At 39.7% G+C, this 23,216-nt stretch overlaps 1 protein-coding gene across 9 annotated transcripts in view; it reads left to right on the top strand.

The window, feature by feature from the left end:
* Positions 1 to 17,413, top strand: part of magi2a (membrane associated guanylate kinase, WW and PDZ domain containing 2a) — a 416,404-nt gene extending 398,991 nt beyond the window's left edge. For 6 of the 9 annotated variants that reach the window (XM_041780617.1, XM_041780616.1, XM_041780615.1 and 3 more), the window contains 2 exons: positions 5,189 to 5,327; positions 11,471 to 17,413. In XM_041780617.1, coding sequence (XP_041636551.1) covers positions 5,189 to 5,327; positions 11,471 to 12,063 — 732 coding nt within the window. In that variant the 3' untranslated portion in view covers positions 12,064 to 17,413. Of the gene's footprint in view, positions 1 to 5,188; positions 5,723 to 11,470 lie in introns of all 9 variants that reach the window. The other 3 variants (XR_005991556.1, XM_041780620.1, XR_005991555.1) reach the window with 3 other exon arrangements.
* Positions 17,414 to 23,216: the final 5,803 nt, after the last annotated feature.

Here is a 23,216-nt window from a genome sequence, read left to right as displayed (position 1 = left end):
TGCTAATAGCAGCTGATGTAGCCTCTAGCAGCGCGCCTGCAGCACAGACAAGGAGCATGTTCCAGTCATGTAGAAACACGCCGCCGTTTATTTTCCTCTTTTGTGTTTATTATTTCTGTAAGGATAATTTAAAATAACATAAAGCTTGGATATGTAATTGAGTACTTGGTAACGCTCCCCCTGCTGAGTCTGATTAGTCTTAGGTGAACAGCTGAACAGTAACACAGCTGGAAGGATACTGAAATCAACTCCACGCTGTGCTTTAAAAAAGCTTTCTGAGAACAAGGTGCAGAGAACACTTTGATCCCTCCTCCAACAATCCTCAATCCATACCGCCATGTGCAGAGAGGGAATCAATCTGCATTACTCTTAAGTAAATGTGAGACGGCGCTTAAAAAAGCCTCTGACGTGCTTGTCACTTTAGATTTCGGCGCTGCTTTGAAACGTTTTAAGGCACAGAAACCAAACACCGCCATGCAGTTGGACTCCCTGCAGTCTTTGTTGAAGTTTTAGCTGAGTCCTTACTCCTCACTCGTCACATCTATGTTAACCCAAAACTAATACATAACACTGATCTATTTAAGGTTCAGGATGCAGTACAGAGGCTTTTAAGAAAATTGTTTAAAGTGATTTGTTATCACGCGTATAATTCAGCTCATTTAAACACCTATTGGAGCTTTCCTGGAAAGAAAGAATTTGCGTGGGCGTCGGTGCGACTCCCTTCAAGTGATTTCCACAGTATGCTCTGTGTTCTCAGCGCTCACCTCCTTTTTTATTAAAGATGAAAATGGAGATTGCTCTCTTCCGCTGTTAGGAGGTGAGGATTAATGAGGCGACCGTCTTGCCTTCCACCTCTCCTCAGACCACTGTAATGACACCTAATGACTCCCCCCCCTCTCTCTGGCTTGAGTCCGCTCCTGACTTTCAAATTACCCCAGCCATTACCCGAGGACTTTTCCATTTGTTAGCGTAATTGGGCCGGCATGTTTTGTCCCGTTCCCCATGAATCCTCCCCATTAGTTAACCTTGGAGCCGTCTCTTATAGAGCTGAGGAGGGAGAGTGTTAAAGGAGGGGGGTCTGGCTTTTGACCTGCACTTGTGTACATCATAGAGGGCTCACAAAAAAGGATAGAGGTCACTAGTATTAGTGCTACAGTGCATTCAGAAAGTATTCAAACCCCCTTCATATTTTCAGTGTTATGTTGCAGCCCAATGCTACAGTCAAAAATAATTATTCTCATTCATCTACACTCAGCACCTCATCATGTAAAGGGGCAACAGAATTTTAGACAATTTTGCAAATTTATTCAAATGAAAAACTGAAATATCACATTGACATAGGTATTCGGACCCACACTTCTCTATAAAAGGCCTCACTGCTGACAATGCATATCAGAGCAAAACCAAGCCATGAGGTCAAAGGAACAGCCAGCAGAGCTCAGAGACAGGATTGTTGCAAGGCACAGATCTAGAGATGTCTACTAAAAAGAGCACAGTGTTGGGAATCAGCCATCTAATGGATTTCATCAATTTAAACTTGGTCAATCTGGAGGCCAATCCTGAATAAAGGGCCATAAAAACAAAGGAACTCATCATCCTAGGATCCACCTACAAAGAGGACAGTGTCCTTTGTGATAGGAAGAGACTCTGCAGGGGATCCAAGGTGAAAAAAGCCCCCTGACCCCTCCTCGTGGGTCATTCCACCGCCATTCAAGCAGCATATCGGTTTCCTTCCACTGTTGCTCTATTTCCCCAGCTTTGGCTTAAGTTTTAGCACAGTCAGCAATCAACTGGTCGAGTACAAGAGTGGACAGCAGTGCTGCAGAAAGACCACCGATATCTGAAGAGGCATACACAACTCTTTTCCTGCCATCAGAAGGATGCTCTCGTCATGAAGCCCTATCTTGATGCCACAAGACTTTTAACTTGCTGGAACCATGGACAGAGCATTAATTTACTAACCTTTGCTCACTTCTGGATCTGTTGGACACACATCGTGATCACAAGTACGAGGCTTTGATCCGGGCAGAATTAGCCATAGCTCAAACACAAATACAAACGTTCTCACTCACAAACACAAAAAAGCCCTCTCCATAAAAGCACATGAAGGACTCTCAGACTGTGAGAAACCAGATTCTCTGGTCTGGTGAAACCAAGATTGAACTGTTTGGCCTCAGTTCTAAAAGTTATGTCTGGAGGAAACCATGCAGCCTGTCCAATAACATCCCAACAGTGAGGCATGGTGGTGGCAGCATCATGCTATGGGGGTGCTTCTCAGCAGGAGGGACTGGGAGACTGGTCATGGTTGAGGGAAAGCTGAAGAAAGGAAAGTACAGAGACATCCTTAATAGAAACCCATGCTCAGGACCCTCAGACTGGGCTGAAGGTTTACCTTCTAACATGACAATGACCCTAAGCACACAGCCAAGACAACACAGGAGTGGCTAAGGGACAACTCTGTGAATGTCCTATAGACTTGAACCCTATCAGACATCTCTAGATCTGAACATGGCTGTCCACCGACAGTCCCCATCCAATCTGACTGAGCTTGAGAGCGTTTGAAGAATGGCAGAAAATCCTCCAATCCAGGTGTGAAAACCTTGTTGCATCGTATTCAAAAAGACTGTAATTGCTGCCAAAGGAGCTTCAACTGAGTAAAGGGTCTGAATACTTATGTCTAAAATTCTTTTCACTTTTCATTATGGGTTACTGAGTGTAGATTAATGAGGGGAAAAATGAATTTAAATAATTAATGCTGCAACATAACAAAATTGAAAAAGTGAAGGGTGTCTGAACAGTTCTGATTGCACTGTAGAAATATGCTGAGCTGCTGGCCAGATTATTCCTATTCATCAAAGTGTCCTCATATGAGTAAGGGTCCACGTTAATTCCACCCATATGACATGTTGAAATTACTGCCGAATTAATTAGAAGTGACACCAGTTCAATGGTAATGCTTATTAACAGCAGCTCCCGGGAAAGCAGATGAAGTATAGAATAAGAACCGTGGATCCATATTGATCCTCATGAATCACTTTGGTGTCTTCCATAATAAAAGAACCTTCTTAATATTCAGTATCATACCATATTGTGTTCATTTGCAAACCTGCCACATGATAATTGACTCAGTCTTCAGTATGCAAACAGCTTCATTAATTTGCTCATCTTATTTTCACCTTTTGTGAACTTGACCTGAGGCTTTATGTAGCAGTATGGCACCTAATTTATTCTCTGTTTAGTTTTTCTGTCAATCATTTCCACAGTTCACCATGTACAAGGATGCTTAAAGGCTGCACATGAACAAAAACATCTGTAATTTAAAATTGTACACAAGCTTCATTATTTAAATGGTAAGTGTATGGAATCAATTCATCTTCATTATGTGCTGGATGTGGAGTGGTGCAGGGTGTTATAAATGCTACTTTCTCAACATGAGCTTGTCAAAGAGAGTTAATGGTTCTCCATAATCTTTAAATTCAGCGTCTGTTCTGATCTAGAGCTGGCTGTGCTTCACTGCTACACAGTCAGACAGTGTTTGTCACAGGTTTAATAAAACCTAGCCTTTAAAGGTAAAAGGACTGCATTATTCACTTAAAGAGGTGATGTGCAACAGTCTTAATGTAAATATTGTAAAAATCATATTTACACTGTGTAGTGTGGAGAATGTAAGGAGAAACTCCCTCCAGGTTTGTTGCTCTCAGCTCTATGTTAAAGGGCACATATTTTACCCTTATTTGACAAGTTAATATTGGTCTCAGAGGTCCCCAAAACATGCATTCGAAGTTTGTTGCTGAAAAAGCACTCCAGTATTGGATTTTTGTATGTCTAAAAACCCCTCTGTCTCAGCCCTGCTCAGAACAAGCTGTTTTTGTGTCTGTGGCTTTAAATGTTACTGAACTGTTTGACTCCGCCCCTCTCAGGAAATGGATGTGGCTTAATGGATGTGGCTCTCCTGATTCTGGATCAGGAGAGGAGAGCGGAACTTTCTTCCAAGTGGGGGGGGGGCCTGCTGACTCTGGGGGCGAGGCTAACTCCCTATATGACATCATGAGGGGGAGATCTTAGAATGGCTTGTTTCAGCACACATTTACTGAAAGGTGGAGGAAGAGAGGGTGGAGGGAATTGATTTTTCTGGTACTTTGGGGGATTGTAGATAGGCCAGGTGTACATATTTTTGTTAGAACAACCTGAAAAAGTGTTTTTTGCATATGTCCCCTTTAACCCTGATGGGACCGCTCATCCTTTAGCTCGTTTTTGTGCCACTCAGACTCTTGAATGTATTTCAGCATATGAACCCCTCTCTCTCTAATCCTAAGCCCTGCCACCATGGGGGGTAGAGAAAAAGCCCACCAACTACTGAACACCATAGGGGGGAATTAAGGGAGTGTTATCTCAAGAGTACAACTGAAATGGAACAAAGACTCTTCAAACCAAAGTCTCAGAATAAGTAGATAACAACCAAATGTTGTCACTTAAAAGTGACCGCAGAATCTCGGTTTTAGGAAGTGGATTGGAGATGGATGCAGGAGGAAATATGGAAGGTTAGGAATAAAGGGAGCTTTTGTTTTGGTCTGAAAATGAATAATGAAATAGCTGTCCTCAATCAACAACAGAGCAACTTTTCAAAAGCTACAGCCTTAAGAACAATCATAGGAGTTTCCCATTTAATATGATTAAAGTTTGGACTGTTTCATTGAAAACTAAGCACTGTTTTTCCAAAATAACAAAAAAGTGAGTCAAAACCTCAGAAATATGGACAAAGCATTCAGTCGCATGACCGTTACACCACCAAGGACATTTAAATACCTGTACTTTAATATGGAGTTGCCCCCTTTTGCAGCTCTAACCATAAACCACCACTATTTAACATTTAAGAGCCCAGGATGTAAATCTTTATAATCGGTGGCAGAAAGAGTTTCTATTGACTGGTAGAATGTGAAATAAGCCGACCCAGTCCTTTTTTTGCAGTCTCTCTCTATGTGTGAAAACCTCTTAAAATAAAACTAAGATAAGAAATAAGGGGGAAACCATTGAAACGACCTTCCAAGGACAGTAGAAAAATGAAAGTAGTGCCAGATCCATTGACCACCCCCTTCTACGTAGTCTACTTCATTAGGACCAGATTGAACTTTTCAGGGTACTTTGAAAACTCACACTTGTTTTCTTCTTTGTGCTTTCTAACATCCAGGTTGGGGACCAAATCATTGAGATCAATGGAGAAAGCACCCGGGACATGACCCATGCCAGGGCCATCGAGCTGATCAAGTCTGGAGGCAGGCGGGTTCGTCTTCTGCTGAAGAGGGGGACGGGGCAGGTCCCAGAGTACGGTAAGTATCCAAACTTTTTAATCCACAACTTTTCTTTGCCTTTGAGATCATTCTTTACCTCATTTAACTTTTAGACCCTTCTCTTCACTGTCTTTGAGCCACTTAATAACATTGTTTTGCTCATCTATATTCATGTTATTTCTTCTGTCTTTACAGTCTGTACTCGCTATGTTCTGTATTTTACTATACTGTTAAAAAAGACTAGTTATTCTCTCTTCTTTCTTGACTAACACTAGTTTATCTTCTGTCCATTTCAGTGACCTATCACTAATTGATTGGTCTAGGTTGTTACTTCCCCTTCTATAGGAATGGTATCTTCCAGTCTCTCCATGTGCATGAAAAGTGACAAGCATGGCTCCCCCTATTTCTTCCTAACGGGCCACTCTAAAGACACGGTTTGTGACCATTCGCATGTTTTTTCTCTCTTCACTTAACCCTGGCTTTTTGTGCTGTGGTTTTGTGGTGTGTTGTTTGATGTAACCAACTATTCTCTGTGCTTATTTACACCAGAATTAGAAATTTATTGGAGCCCACGGCCAAATTGGTTTCCCGGAGATACACAACAAGATATTTTATTTGTCTGGTATTTGTATTTTTAAAAAATCCCCAAAAGGGCACCAACAACACAAACATGTCTGAGAGGGGACTTAGTTTGCTGAGCTAGCAGCTAGCAGCTAGCAAGCAGAATCCAAATGTTTCTCAAAATGACCATGTCCCTAATCAGGCGTATCTTTGAAAATTAACAAACTCCTTCTACGAACACTTAAATTCAAAGCACTAAAAAATTCAGCAATGGATAGGTTTTAGAGTGGATGTTTTGGCTGTGTTGGCCAGTTGTTGGGGGGCTTCAGTCTGTAAGAAATGGTGTCTGTCTTTGAGATGGATGGTGGAGTCATTTTAATGATGGACCACAATGACCTGTTCAGGTCAAGCATCAACAAAATTTCCACTAGATGTTCTGAATTTCATGAAATTTTCCTCTCCAAAATCAACACAAATTCCCTTAAAAAAAAACTAAAATTTCTGTGACAATTCTTATTTCCATATTTACTTCTTGTTTTTAATTATCCCATGAAAGTACCCTAAACTTGATTCAAATACTCTCGAAATGTTTAAGTGTTTAAAGCCTAAACATTCTGATAGAAAAAAATCACCCCATCCCCCAAAATTCCATGTAAATTCCTGAAAATTGTCATGCAGACTTAAAAGCTTAAAATTTATTATTAGAAATCAAACATTTACAAATATATTCCAAATTAAATGAATGAATAAATAAAAAATCCCCCAAAATAAAAATGTATTTTTAAATTTCGATGACAATGCATAAAAACTGCAAAGACACCTAAAAAATTCTAAAATAAAAACAACTTAATAAAAAATACTGTTCTTCTCAAATTCCTAAAGTGACAAATACATTCCAAATATTTTTTAATTCCCAAAAATTATTTTAAAAAAACGCTTCTTATTAAATTCCCCAAAATCTACAAATAGATTCCCAATAAATAAAATAAGATAAAATAAATTCCAAATTAAATCCTACCCCAAAATTACAAAAATCCATTTTTTAAAATTTCCATGACAATACATAAAGATATCCAAAATAAATTCAACTCAAAATAAATTCATAAAATAACAATGGAAAAATAAAAAATAGCTTTATTTTCAAATTCCCAAAATATTACACACATTCCAAATTTAATTAAATAAATCAAATTTCAAATAACCCAACCCCCACCAATTTCAAATACATTTCTTAAATTTCAGTACAAAAAAAATTCCAAAACAGATTACCCCCAAAATTCTAAAAATATATTGAAATAAATTTTAAAAAGTTTTCTCATCATATTACCAAAAAATGAAATTTAAATTACAAAAATAATAAGATAAAACAAATCTCAAGTAAAATTCCACAACAAGTATAGATACATTTCTCAAATTTTCCTGAAAAAAAATATAGGATTCCTAAAAATTTCAAATACAGTTCCTGAAATAAAAAAGGCCTGAAAATTTCAGAACAATTCAAACAAACATCCAAACAAATTTCCAAAAAAATACCTGAAAATTTTCAAACAAATTCCCCAAAAAATATCCCCCCCAAAATTCTGAAACCTATTAAAATGCCTAAGTACATAAATTTTCCCCACAAAACTCCACTGAAATGGTCCAAAATAATTAAAATATATCCCACAATTTCTCATGGAAATACTTGAAAATTTCTAATCAAATTCCCCAAATTTCCTTGAAAATTCTCGAGAATTTCATAGCAAATTTTTCCAAGATTTTAAGTAAACTTAGACCTCAACTAGTTAGACCTCAGTGGGCCTTCTTGAGAAATATATCAAATTCTGAGAAAGCCAGAATGTAATGTCCTCATGTACGTGCAGGGTCCCAGAGGGTTAATTCTACTTTTAAGTTGGGAATTTTAACATGGGGTCTATTGGAGATTGACTTTTTTTTGGAGCTGTCATCTAGTGGCCACAGAAGAAACTGCAGTTTTTCCACATTTGTTCACTTTTTACTCAGGGCTGAAGGCTGCAGCTTGGCTATCACCATGAGTCAGCAACAGGAGGTGAAAGTGAAATATTCCAGTAGATTTTTTACCCAATGAGATCTTGGCGCAGCTCAAATTGAGTCCAGAAGGGGACATTTATTCTCATGACACCGGGGGTTATAAAACTTCAATGCATCAGTGACTCCCGTTGTTCCTGCACCATTACGATGCTTGGTTTTCCACATCCTTCTGCAAATAAAAAATCTGTTGCATAGAGTATTATGAGGGTCCCAGAGATACACATTTATCAGCGTCTGGCCTTCATGGTCACCCTCCAGCCCTTAAATACAGGGACAGGAAATAGAAGGTTATGCCTTATTCTAGTGTCTAACCCCATTGCAGTCGAGGAGTTAGCCTCTGTGTGTCAAAGCTTCTGTAACTCCTGCCTTGAGGAGTAAATATGCACACAGGGAGCTGTACTGCGGTCAGCCAGAAGACACAGTCCTCCATCATCACAGATCTTTTGTGCTGTTTCCCCACGCTGCCTAAAAGTAGAAGCAGCATCTCGGCCCACATGTTCTCTGCTCTGTGTGGGCTCGATACAGCGTTTCATCACTCGTAGTTTACAGGCACTTTATTTGCATACTGGAAGGTTATGCAAATCATCCATGCTGATTAATGTGGCTGTTTAAACATTTGCATACTAATGTTCAAAGGAGCAAGTGATTTTTTTAGGTTCTTGTGCTTTTTAGGAACAGCTGGATGCAGAATTAAGGGAGTAGATTAGGAATATAAGCAGGGTAATGTGGTCATGAGCATGTGCATGATTGTTATTGTGTGCCTTTCTTTGTGTTTTGTACCTTTATTAAGCATTGAGTCTGTACCTTCAGGTGTTTACCAAAGAGATTTGTCAATCTCTAACCTCCTTGGTTTAAGTTTTACATAGATGCCAATGCTAGTTAGCTAACGTGATAGCATAGCGATGTCAATTTCACACTAGCTAACATTACTAGCAATATAATGTTAGCAAGTTTGCTATCAAGTAATTACATCTACTTAACATTACCAAAGCATCACATACTGATAGTACTTCAAATGTTATCTCTTACCTTGATACCTTGAAATTTAGCATTAAGAAAAAGGTAGGTAGGTAAATTATGTATAGATCCAATTTAGAAGTAGATGATAGCGTGCTTTAGCTATGTTAGCTTTAGCTAAGCTTACATAGCTACACTAGCTACATAGTTAGCATTACTGCATAAGCCAAAGCAGCAAAGTTAGTTTTGGCAACATGAGCTTAAGCAATGTGAACTTTAGCAATCCTAGCTAAAGCTACTGTAACTACATACACTTTGTTGAGGACATAGTTACGTATCTTATGTAGCTAATGTAAGCTTTGTAGCTATTTTAGCGTAGATATCCATAAGTCTTGAGCTTTAGCTTTAGCTATGTTAGCTACATCGCTCCATTGTCAACATCACTAACACAGCTAACAGAGATACATTTGATACATTGGACTGTTTTTACGGAGGACGAGTTTTGTTTCCTGTAAGCAGACTACTCTGCCTAAGTTAACATTTTGTCAGATCTAGCAGGTCAGGGTTTTTTTCAACAGGTTTTAAGTTTTTGTTCCAAGAGAAAGATGACCATTTCTCAACCTTTTTTCTGTCAGGGGCCCTCTTTCTATGTGTTGGAATATGGTTCCTGTTAACATGTGAAAACACTGAGATCAACATGTGACTAAATTTTAGATTTAGACCATTAAAAGTTTTTCACCTCTTTCCTGGCTGGGTTTAATTTGAGCGGGGCAAATACGTGGTCTCATGACATCAGGAGGCCAGGTCTACCAATAATTTAAAGTATCATAACAGGGATTTGAGTCAGAAAACAGACTGTGTTTCTGATCTGGCACAGAGCCGGGCAGCGGCACTCTGATCATAAGGTCAACATTCAGATTGTAACAGTTTTTAAATCTGAGAGGATCATATTTCTCCAGAGTGGGTGTGGCTTCAGCTCGTTCAACAGACACGCCCACACCATCCTGGAGCAGATTTTACTGCCTCATTTTTCATGATTTTGAGGCTTAATTTTATAAAATTGGAGATGTTTTATTCAACTGAAATTCAAACTAGAGACTCATAACACCGTGACCTGTCATACAACAAACCTAAATACAGATTCATTTTTTACTTTACAGGGTCTTTAAGTGTTTTGAAAGCCCCCGTGGCAATGCTAGAAGGCACCCCAGTTTGAAAAAGGCTGGACTAGACTAAGACTAGCTAAAACTAGATTGTTTGTGACAAAAGCTGATGAAAAGTACACTTATTTGTTGTCAAGGACACCAAAACAAGACTTAAATGTAATTTCATTTTTTCCTCTACTGATCTAATCCAACAAAATACAACACAACTGTGACTTTTATGTTTCTGTACAGTCTCTAACCCTCATCCTAACCCTTGTAATATTGTGACATTTCTCTGGTAATTAATAATTTATTTCTTAGACATACGATGATAATATTCTCAGTAACTCCCAGGTTATTTCTTTATTTTGGCCACCTAAATTAAAGCAAGTACTGTCTGAATAATTTTATGTAAATTCTAGGGTTAGGGTTAGGATAAAATACCACCTAATTACTGGAAAATTGCCACAATATAACAACAAAATACTTGATAATATATTATTATTAGGTAAATACTTCCTTAATATTGCCATATTTCCAAGTTATTACTTGTAAAATGCCAGATTATTACTAGTTAATTACCACCTTAACCTTGAGGAAATTACTTGATAGTTATTATTATTAAAATAACTAGGTAATTAGTGCCCATTAAAATTAAGTTTTACCAAATTGATTATTAGTTTTTTATTTTTATATATTATTGGGTAATTGTCAGTCTTTGCTTATTCGTTTGACTGCCTCCTAGTGGCAAAAAAAAAAAAAATAGAATCATAGCATACTGCAGGTAAAAGACTTCAAAGTTGCTGCATTCATAGAAACAACCATGTACTCTTCCCCTCTTAGTGTCACCTCCTGTAAACCTCAGCGCTGCGTGAGTGTCTGCTTATAATTGGGCCTCATGGCGCCGGTGTAGCTAGCCTAGCCTCTGCCCCCTGCCCAGCCCTGCTGAGAGTGACTGATGGCCGAGGGAGCGAGACTCATCGGTGCAGAAACGGAAGCTAACAGTCCGTGAGAGTGGAGAGTGTTGTGGAGGAGCACGCTGTAGATTCACTGCAGCTGCTACACCGGATACTGACTTCTTTAGGCTTCAGAGAAGGAGGGAGGGAGATGAAGCACTCGGCCTTTGAGGTTTTCATTCTCGCTAAAGCACCACCCTATTGGGCACATCATCCATTTCATTAAACCTGTTTTCGATTTTCCGCCAAGGTTTTAGATTGGCCGTGGCTTTAAAGAGAGCTATGGGAGGCAGATTGATGTTTTCTGAAAGTGGAGTTGCCCTGTGACACGTTGGGAAGTCGGTTGTAGTGCAGCTCTGATATTTACTCTGATGCTTTTAGCTTGTAGAAGAGGACTGATGCTGTGTTGATTATTTTTGTTTTGATGTTTGGCTGTGCTGTGGCATGCGTGCAAGCTTTTAAGCAGGAGAAATGAATGTGGGTTTGTTATTGACTTTGTACGTGTCTGTTCCAGATAATGCCGCCCCATGGGATGCTCGCCCTTCAGCCTCCCCAAGCCTGTCGGAAGTAGCCCCTGCCATCGACAGCCTTTCCATGCCATCGCCTTCATCTCATCTGACCCCGGCCCCCGACCAACCTCTGGACGCCCCTCGAGACCTGGGAGACGGCAGGAAGGAGCGTCCCAAGAGCCCCCAGAAGGCCGAGCTCCCGTGTCTGGATACAATCGGAGGGAGAGCCAAAAAGGAAGGTGGCAGGTCCACCCATAAGGGGCAAAGGGGGCAGCCAGTGGAGGGGGAAGGGGGAAAAGAGGGCCAGAGCGGGGAGACCAAACCTTCCAGGAGCACCAGAGGAAGGTCTAAGGAGAGGAATACCCACGATGACAGAGAATCTCCCAGCATTCCAAAGCTCCTGCACACTAACGGGAACAGTCGGGAGGATTTGGAGTTTGACAGGAGCCTGGGAGAGAGCCGGCCCAATAAGAGCGCCAGCAGCGGGGGAAACGCAGCAGGGAGGAAGGCCACGGTCTCTCCGGGACCGTGGAAGATCCCCGGATCAGACAAGCTGCCGAGCACGCTACGCACGGGAACATCCACGCTGAGCAGATAACACCGCGGCTCCAGCTGGAAACAGTGGCCAAATTCATCTGAACTAAACCACCCTCAACTTTTCTGTGCTCCTTTAACCCCATTTTGACCCCATTATGACCCCATTATCCCACTCAGTCAAAACCAAGGGGAGGCAGGGTGATCTGGACCACGTGTTTTTAGAGTTTTATTTATGATACTGTACTCTAAATTATTTCAAGAGAGATTTTACACCCACCACCTTAAGAACTGGAAAAAATCATCCACTTTTTAAAAAAAAAAAAACGGAAGTAGTATGCGTGTTTGTGTAGCGTGTTGGAGAATCATTCGGAGTTTTAAAAAACTATTTTTAAGTTCTCCTTGAGCAAAACTGGGGGGCAAAACATGCAAATACGAACAACTGGCAGCAGCTGTCGGATTTTTTTTTTACAAGTTTATCTTCACGGTTGGAGTCTGTTTTCAGAAATGGAATGTTTAAAAGATGTTTTTTTGACAAGAGCGAATGGAAGAAAGAGTGAAATCGGAGACGAAATCTACAGAACTTTGCCTTAACAGCGACTGTGTGGGCCTGAATCTGTCTTGAATAATCCTTCAGATGATTATAGACATAGATATATTATAATGAATATGAATATGTGGGATCATTTTGTAAATAAGATCATCTTTAAGTGAACTGAACCTTAATAGAGACGATGGAGTCCGTGCTGAGACGACCGACATGGACGCTTTCTCCTTCTTCTCCTGTGATTTCACTTCGGGGGTCTCAGCTGTGGTCGACTGCGACTATTTGTGCTAAAGTCCACGGGAGTTTACGACAATGTCGTGTCAATCCATTTCTCTCATTTCTGTGCTTAATGAACAAAGCAATCGCCAGCTGTGGTGTCCAGAGAAGGAGCTTGCACGAGGGGCAGAGTGCCTTAGACTGACAGAGGTTGACTTTAAGAATAACTCAAGAGGGTTTGAAACAGGCTGCTATCAACACCAACTATACAGATATACATATTAAACTGTATTTTTTCATATATGAGTGAGATATGGTGAAATATATAATTTATTTCACAAGCATATGTACGGAAATGAGACTATTACCACAAGTATTGACACTCCTTATTTGTACAAGAGGTTCACTTTGGGTCATGATATTTTCTGTATGATTTCATAATGGGGTCTGACGCTAGTGATTTCCCCCTATATGAGAGCTGATATTGAGTTGTTGAAGAATCAATCCCACTTGTCACTTTGCTCCTCTAACAATCTGCAGCCTGTCTGGATGATTAAATCAATGATCTGAAATTGAAACGGTTTTTTGACGGGCTGAGGTGAGGTCGCACCTGTCACAGCCACTACCTGCTGCTGATTTGATTTGTTTTAGGTGATTCTGTCTACACTGTGTGATAATAACGAGTACATCTCCATGCCAAAGCTCCCTGTGCATTTTCATTTGTTTCAGTACACACAATTTGCAATAGAGTTCAACTCTTCTGGAAAAGGTAGAAAAATATGGGTGTTCACGTTTTTTCTGGCATTTCTTTACTCCTAAAATTTCCCCCGAATGCACCATTGATTTATGACTCAACCAAATAAAAAACCTCCTCTTTTCAGAAAGTTTCACCACCTGGCTTGTCAGATATAAATGGCAGATATCAACCACTTTAGCTAGCTAGGTAGTTAAGCTAACCTTAGCTCCATGACTCAGCAGAAAATTGTATCTCTGGCTGAATTTCCACGTCTCAAATTGGTCTTAAAATAAGCACCTGGTAGCTACACATATGTTCTACTGAAAGAAAGAAGTTAAGTGACCGGTTAAAGACAGCATCCACAGCAATTGTTGATTATTTAGAAATGTAAAAACAAAAGTAACATACGCAGCTTTGTTAGCTATGCGAGCTCCGTTATCTACAGAGCTAAGTAGCTAAAGCTAAGTTAGAAAGCAGCTGGGAATCAACATTATCTTTGTAGCTAAGTTGGCTTAAGCTATGTTTGCTAAAGCTAACATTGCTAAAGCTAATTTAGTTATAGATAATGTAGCCACATAGCTAACATAACTAAGCTAAGCTCACAAAGCAGCTATGTTGGTATGCTGTCTACATAGCTAAGTTTGCTAAAGCTCACATTGCTAAAGCCAACTTAGCCATTGATAGCTATGAAGCTATGTAGCTAACATAACTTCCTTTTTTTAAATGGTATATTTATATTCCTCAAAATAATGGGTGCTGTAGGCAAACATGAAACTTACTGAAATTCAGTACCAGCAAGAGTAATGCAACAAAAGCTGGATGTAAAGGTATTTAGCTACTTAATCCACTACTGTGTATTTCAGACTCAAGTTAACATCAACAAAAAACATATTTGTTCATTTCTGATATTTTCCAAAAATGTTGGAATTTTAACGGTCACTGACAGAGCTTAGCAGCTTTTGCTAGCTAGCTAATTAAGTTAACCAAAACTCACGCATTACACTTTGCCAAAAAATTGAGACTTGAGCTACATGCTCCTGGCTAAAAAATCCTCACCAATTGTTGATTATTTAAAAAATACAGAAACACGTCACAATTGTTTTGCAGGCTAGGTGTGATAAACTTTCTAATTGTTCCTGCTAAAAAAAAAGAAAAACTGGAGAGTGTTTTTTTTTTTAATGATAACACAACATTTAGCTTAGCTTACACACTTGCTAACACTAACCAACACTGCATTTTTGCTCCAAACATTCATTTGAAAAGTGTTCCAGGAGAAGATTGAAGAAAATTATTATTCTTTTCTTTAAAGCGTAGATGGAGTTGGTAGGGATGAAAACTATTTAAAACACAGTTAAAGTAATTTAACTAAGGTTACATGCTAAAGGAAATTGGTTGATGAAGCCTCTCCTCATTCATTCTGGTTTGTTTCTTTCATTCCAAATTATAACTGTGTTTTGCTTGCTGAAATATTTTAGCTGCTTTTGTAAGCTAGGCACTTAAGCTAACTTAGCTCCATGGATCAACAAAAAATGACTTGATTTAAGAAACACATTACTATAGGGGTCTTAAATAACCACTTGATAGCTACACACGTGATGTTCTGCTAAAAGACTGAGGATAAAGCATAGTGCTCCTGGCTATAACACTGCTTCCACAGCAATACTTAATTATCTGGAAATATAAACAGGTCACTCTTGTTTCGCAGGGTAGGTTCATGAAGATCTTTCCAAACAGTTTAGAGCCTTATTTCTCGCTAACAGCCATGTTGCCAACACACTTGCTAACACACTAGCTAACACTGCTTTTCTGCTCCAAACATTTCATGAAAAAGGGAGTAGGAGGAGTTTGAATAAAAAAGCATATTCTTGTTCTTGAATGAATAGATGGAGTGAGCAGGGATAAAAAGTTGCTAAATTTCAGTGAAAGCCAAGAGAGGGCCACTAAGTTACATGTAAAATTAAAAAAGCTAACCAGTTGACTCCTCATTAATTCTAAGAAAAATAAAGAAATAGAATAAAAACATTTTCTTATTTCAAAATTTTCCTGCCAATTCTGAAAGCTAAAATATGATATACCTCTAAAATATCTGAGCTGGTTTTGCTAGCTAGGTACTTAAGCTAACCTTAGATCTATGAGTCAGCAGAAAATGGTGACTGCACCTTAATTTTGTTTATGACTTGCGTCATGCAGGGACAAGCGTGGAATAGCAGTGTTTTGAACTAGAAAATGGAAATAAAATTGTATGTAGGCTGTTCAAAGTTATACTGGTGTATATCTACTCAACCAAACTGATGAGTAACCACATTAAGCACATTATTAATCTGCAAAGAGGAGCAAAGTCTGACAGAGCTTGCTGCTAACTTTAGCCACACTCTACTCAGCCTACCAGGCTAACATCACATACCTACTGACACAATGACTCTGCAATGAATTTGACTTTTTTCAGAGCATTTTCTCCTCTTAAAACTAGTCAGTTAAATGCAATTTAAATGTGCTGAACAGAGAAATAGCAACCTGGGAACATCCTTAATGGAATGATATACGTAAAGGTCACTGCTGTAGGCAGGGGGAAATTATTGAGTTAATTAAACTGTCAGACTGTTATTTTTCACTTTAACATTTACCCGCTTAGCTAACACAATAGCTTTGTTTTTTTTTTTTTGCTATAAATATCTCATTAGAAAAGTAGAGGAGATTGAAGTAAATGGCAAATATAGTGTTGTCTGGAAAGAACTGGTGGAGTTAGCAGTATTGAAAACTTGCTGAAAAACTGTAAAAAGCAAGATTTATGCTGTTAAAGTTACAGCAAATTTACAGCTTAGAGTGAAGAATCCTGACACTCTTCAAATTTTTTATTGTTTTTTTTAGAATAGTTCTCGGAAATTTAGTAAAATGGTTTGATTTCCTTTCGAAAGAATGGGAAAGAAAACTTGCAAAAATTCACTGAAAGCAACAGTAATGCATCTCCTGTTGCAGCTAACAGTCAAGCAGTTAATCAGTAATTTAATAATTGATTCATTTAATTGATTTTGATTTGTATGTATTGGAAAAACTCTACCAGTCTTACGGACTCTTTTTTCTAGACGAGAAATCTTTAGCACAGTCTTTTTTCCTCTTCTTTACACACTTTGCTTACAAAACTGAGCTGTGATTTTATTCTCACTAAAAGAGCCTAGAGACACTTAAGCAGAACAGTTTGCCGAGATGAGGGGAGTGCAAACAGTGCTTAAAGAATAAAAAAGCAAATGGGAAGACTAGTCATTACATTTGCCATTGTATTTTGTAATTACACATGGAACAAGCAGCCTGACTTTAATGCACAATCCCACACAGAGGCTTTGGGATACGAGTTATTTTGTTGGAGAAATTCATCAGCCAAGCAGCGATGGCTGTGAGCATAGAACAATACCACAAAATAAAAACCCCGACCAAAGGTAGCAAATGCTACCTTCATACTGTATTATCATGCTTCTTTATTTTATAACTTTGTTTGAATCAGAAAAAAATATGTGCATATTTTTTGCTCAGCATTTGCACAACTCACTGCTTGCCACATCTGATGTCTCCGTTGAGCCAAACTGTATGTACTTTTCTACGGAAAGCAACAAAGAACAAAAAAATATACACATCTAAAGCTTCTTTTATACTTTGCAAAGAGTGTGTGTGTTGACATAACAGCACGTGCAGCACCATAAACTTGCACCAAAATGGCTCAGTATCACTGTGTAGTGTCCTAGCAGTGTGTAGACCCTGAACAAATATCTCTATAAATATGACTCAGTGTACTATTGATGGTCACAAAGACTCTAAGTGGAGCAACTATTTTTATGAAATGCAACACTATGGATATATTAACTTTTGCAGAAATCTTGTTTACCTGTATGATATTATGAAACGCTGTCAAAATAAAAGAAAATCTTGACACATGACAGATTTATTCAGGGCATGCTTCTGTGTGATTTATTATAGCTGTCTATTTTTATTAAAGGGTACAACTCTGACTAAAGGCATGCATGGGTACAACGTTAATTTAAATCCCTGTTTAGCTTTTTTTATGAGCAGCTTATGTCATGGTTCATACTTGAAAATAGGACATTTTTAAAGACTGTGAATCAAGTCATGCAATCTCAAAACCACTTAGGAGTGACAAGCATTTGTGATACCACTTTCCTGTCTCTGTAGTGAATGTATAGCAACCACCTGCAGCAGTGAGCCTAGATTAATGACAGCCACCAGAGGTTTAGCCTAACCAAGCAATTGCTAGCACAGTAAGCCTAACCTAGAGAACACTGGCAGACAGGTAGCCTAACTTAGCAACTACCAACTGAGGGTTAGCCTACCCTAGCACCTGCCAGGACAGTTAACTTGGAAGAAACCAGGAGATGCTAGCCTAATCTAGAGACTCCCAGTAGTAGTTAGCCTAGCTGAGCAACTGAAACACATAGTCTAAGTAAGACAGCACAAGAAGACAGTTGGCTTAATTTCACGACTTCCAACAAACTGTAGCTTATATTAAAACCCCTAGCAGATGGTCTGCCCATTATAGTGACTGCCTACATTAGAGACAGCCAAGAGATGGTTAGCTCAACCCAGCAACCACCAACACAGGCCCATGTAAGACCATCCCAGCGTCTCCTAACATGATTAGCCTCACTTTGGGACTGCCTGCAGATGTTTAACCAAACTTAGCAACTGCCAGCAGCAGCTAGCCAAGCTACCCAGCCACCAGCAGAGAGTTATTCAACTTTTTTGACTTCCACCAAGCTGTAGCTTATTTAATAAACCCCTAGCAGTGGGTTTGCCTAACCTAGCGAGTGCCCAGAGACAATTAGCAACCACAAGCGGGGGTTAGCCCATCTCAGCATCTGCCAGCCAGCATGATTAATCTCACTTTTAACTGTGTGTAGATTAACTAAATTTAGCAATTGCCAGCAGAAGCTAGCCAAGCTGACTAACCACCAGTGGATGGTTGGCCTAGCTAAGCAGCTACTTTGGGATTTCCAGCAGACTGTAGCCAAACTTAATTGTGAGAGGGCTGGCCTACCCTAGTGACTGCCAGCAGATGGTTTGCCTAATTTAGCAACCATTAGAGGATGATAAACCTAACTTAGAGAATGCCTAAAGATGGTTAGCTTAACTGAGAAACCACTAAGGATGGGTTATCCCATCACAGCATCCAGCAGTATAGTTCATCCTACTTTGAGATAGCCTGCAGACGGTAGCCAAACTTAGGAACTGTTAACAGATGATTAGCCTAACTTAGAGGCAGCTAAGCCCTACTTAGCCTAACTCAGCAACCACAAATGTGTGGATTAGCCTAGCCAAACTTACCTTGGCTAGGCTAATCCACACGAGGGCTTGAGTACCTTTGTGACTGCCAGCAGATGGTTAGCCTAGCTTAGTAACCTGTAGCAGATAATAAACCTAACTTAGAGACAGTCAAGAGATGCTTAGCCCAACTCAGCAACAACCAAGGAGGGGTTAGCCAATCCCAGCGGTTAGTCTAACTTAGCAACTGCCATTAGTAGTTAGCTTGGCTAGGCATCTGCAGTGGATGGTTGGCCAAACTGAAATACCACCAGAGCACATGAAACAAACAGAAAGCGAGCCTAACTTTGGGGTTTCTAGCAGCCTGTAGCCAAACTTAACTATGAGAGGGTTGGCCTACCCTGGTTAGCCTAACTTAGCAACCTTTAGCAGATGATTAGCCTAACATAGAGACAGCCAAGAGATGGTTAGCTTAACTCAATATCCACCAACGGAAGGTTAGCCTATCCCAGCATGGTTAACCATACCTTCAGGTCACCTACTGGCAATTAGCCTAACTTGCAGCAGTTAGCCTAGCAAAGTAGCTAGTTGGAATGACTGAGAGACCTCTAGCAGATTGTCAGCTAACTGAAAGACCATCAATCGACAGCCTAACTCACCAACCACTAGCAGAGCGCCGGTTTTCTCTAGAGGCTACAGAAGATGGTTACTCTCAGCACAAAGCTTGAAAAGGAGCAGTTTACCACCTGTAGAATTATTAACTACCATTTTTGCACTACTTGTCTTTTGTCAGCTTCAGACAGAATTAGGCTAGCAGGGTTCCTCTATGGTCTTCATCCTAGCTAACGAACAGTTTTCTAGTAGCTGCTTCATATCACATACACAAACATTAGGGTTATGTGAATCTTCCTGTTATGGTCTGGTCGAAAGCCTTGGGAGTATTTCCCTAAATCTTTCTAATTCCGTTAATAATTTACTACTGCACATGTGGCCATATTAGGTTTTATATCCTGTTGATACAAGTATCTTGTTAAAGGACTTTTTTAAACAGTTAATAAATGTAATAAAATGGTCATAAAAGTGTGTAAGTATCAAGGTGAATTTTTCATTGGGGTTAACAGATTGACCAATAACTCTGTAACGACTGATTTCACAAGTCTGTATTGCAACTCCAGCTAATTGTGGGTATGTGAAGAGAAGTTTTCCAAAACTAGAAATCAATATTCAAACAGCAGAGGCCTGGCTTTCATCTCATGTGTCTGAAACTTCAAAAACATTCAATGTTTCATATCTGCTAAATTTCACAGCCTCCATTTAGATAAACAAGCTCTCATTAAATTTTATGCCCAGAACATTGCAATGATGTTGTTGGCATCATAACATCATTGGGTTTGCTTTGCTTGTCTAAACTGAGAAGAGTTCCCTTAAGGACATCGACATTTCACAGCTGCTTTCACAGGAGAGCAACACTCAGTGGGAACTGAGCAACCATGTAAGTGGCTTTTTAACTCAAGGTCTAATTATTAGAACTGTTTTGGAAAATATTGGGTTTGTTAGTACAATTTTGGTGTTGTTTAAAAGCCCTATGTTTTGTTATTTTTTCCCATGAAATATTTTTGCATTTCTGAATTTATTTATTTAATTTTGTGTGTGTGTGTGTGTGTGTGTGTGTGCTGTGAAGTGATGTGTCTTCACCTCTGACTTCGTCGTTGATTCCGGGGTGAGGCAGGGGTGCCTGAAGACCAGATTACCTGTCTGGACTTCGTTGATGATGCTGTGATCCTTGCGGAGACTGTAGATGTCCTTGTGGGGGCTCTTAACTTGTTGAGTAAGGATGCTGGCATGTTGTGAATGCACGTCTCCTGAGCCAAAACAAAGATCCAGGCATGTGGGGATGCCTTAGATGCTGCCATCGAATCTGTGTCTGTGAATGGTGAAAGCATGGAAGCTGCGTGACAATTCTCCTATCATGGCAGCATAATTCATCAATCAACAGCAGACTTGGACTCGCACATGGGGTGATAGGTTCACTGGGCAAGGTGATGTGGCACTACAGTATCCACAAAAGTCAGCATCTTTTAGTCTTTAGTCCTCACAGTCTTATTTTACTCTTATGAAGCCTGGACCCTGACTGATGTCCAGAGATGTTTGTTCATGCTTAGACGAGGGGGGATTAGAAGGGTCAAGTGCTGGATAAGGGGGCGGGGGCTGTGCTTCTATGGGCATCCGGTATGTTTTCCCTGGTATGATGCGGCTCAACACAAACTGGATGCCTGTGACCCAGTAGGCTGGACCAGACATCAGGGGCAGCTATGTGCATCATGGAGGGGTCAGCTGAAAAGATACCTGGAGAGCTGGGTATGGGCCTGGCGCAGGCCTGAACAATGACCATCAGGATACTGGAGCAGTACAGGACCAAGGTTGACACGGGGAAGTGCCAAATCAAGATATGCTCCCACACCTGACCTGACCTGAAATAAGCTAGCATTTTTATATATATATTTCTGCTTTATATTAAATATTTTTGTATTGAGGGAAATGTCTTTATGTGTCATGAAATATTTTAGGATGGATGGATGGAAATGTTTTTGATGTTTCTAGAAATCTTTTCAACTTTCATTAACTATTTTTGCATTTTTGTGAAATTTGTATTTTACATTAATATTTCACTGCTTTCTTATTTATACAGTACTGTGCAGATGTTTGGACCAAAAATTGTGGTGAGACTTGAGTAAGCCCACCTGAGGGCACCACTGGGCGTGAAGAATGATTGGATGTCCTTGCATATTACCAGAGGCATGGAAAAATAATCTGTTGGAAAAAGAAACAAATACAAAGTCCACACCTTTAGGGCAAAGTGAGGAGTGGATGTGGGGAGTAAGCATGACCGAGGGCAGTGGTTCTCAACAGGTGGATCAGGACCCAAAACTGGGTCGCAGAGCCCTTTTCAGTGGGTATTGAATGTGTTCCTGGAAATAAAATTGAGTCAAAAATGTCAACAAAACAAGCTTTTTTTGCCTCTTATCTTTAATTTGTGGCATGTTTTGCATTTTTGAGGTTCAAACTGGGATATTTTTCATTAGATGAACCTGATTGGTCAAACATGATCAGAAATTTGGATCGCAATTTTTCATTGGGAAGTTAATGGTGGGTGAGAACCACTGGCCTAGGGTACTGTCTGGGCAGGTAGTAGCATTGCTACAAGCCTGTGGTCATGCTCTGGATGTCCCAAGGGCATATTACGAGGGTTTGAAAAGGCCCAGAGAAAAGATATGCTGTCATGGGGTGCAGATGGCCTAGTGGTTAGGTTGCACCCCATGAATGCCGGCGGCCTGCGTTCAAGTCTGGCTTCTGGCTCTTTCAACGCATGCCATTCCCAAATCTCTTGTGCCTGTTTGTGGCTCTTTCCGCTGTCCCATATCTACAATAAAGGCCCCAAAAGACATCTTTAAAAAAGAGATGCTGTCAAGCTTGACCTTGGCTACTGAGGGACGCGTGTGTGTCAAAATGTGCCAAGCTTGACTCTGCCCCCCCACCTGCTGCCCTGCCCCAGGTTGTAGGAAAATGATCCCAGAATTGAGCCCTGTGAAGAATCCTACATACCTAATACTTATGCGCATGACTGTATTTTATTAATACATTTAAATAAATCATGTACTGAGGCTTCACTGATAGAACACAAGTTGACACATAAATATGATCCTAATACACTGAAGTTTTTTTTTTTCAACTGTTTAACTAACTACTGTTTAGTGACACTTCTCAATGCAAAATAAGCACGTATGCAGATCTGTGCTTGAGAGAAATTTCTAGAACTCTCATGAAGTTCTTTGGAAAGCCTTTAATGAGCGTTGCAACACTGTGTTGTAGTTTCACTATGTGGCCACATGGGGGACTCTGGTAAACCAAACAGAATACAGATATATTATTACAGTATTACTGCTGAAAAAATTACAATGATAAAGCATGCAGCCAAAGGAGACACAAGTCTGAAGGCAAAAATTTAAAAAAAAACTGGTAACTTTGTGTAAATCTTGTGTTAGCCATAGATAAAGAGCACATTTTTCTTGTGCCTTCATTGCACCGTCTTCATGCCTCCACTAGGGGGCAGCACAGACCAGGTGTTTATTTAATGCAGCTTGGTTTCATAATTGTTGACCTTACATAAAGCTATTAGTCAGATATTTTTCCTTTTTCTGGATATTAGAATGATTTCAGAAATTTTAGAAGGCTGTTTTACACATTGTAACCCATTTAAATCTAGTTATAACTCTCTGAATCTTCACTCTTGTGCCTCTGCAGCGGCTTTCTATCAACTCACTTCCTTCCTAGTTTTGACACACTTCACATCCTGTTGCATCACACATGAAAAACAGTCTGAATGCAACTTGATAATGGTATTGTTTGTTTGCATTTTAGCCGACTTCAGACTTGATTTGATGGGAACTAA

This window comes from Cheilinus undulatus, linkage group 23 (genome assembly GCF_018320785.1).
Source record: "Cheilinus undulatus linkage group 23, ASM1832078v1, whole genome shotgun sequence".
NCBI classification, from domain to species: domain Eukaryota; kingdom Metazoa; phylum Chordata; class Actinopteri; order Labriformes; family Labridae; genus Cheilinus; species Cheilinus undulatus.
Note: the sequence above shows the minus strand (reverse complement) of the source record. Positions and strands in the feature narration are given on the sequence as shown.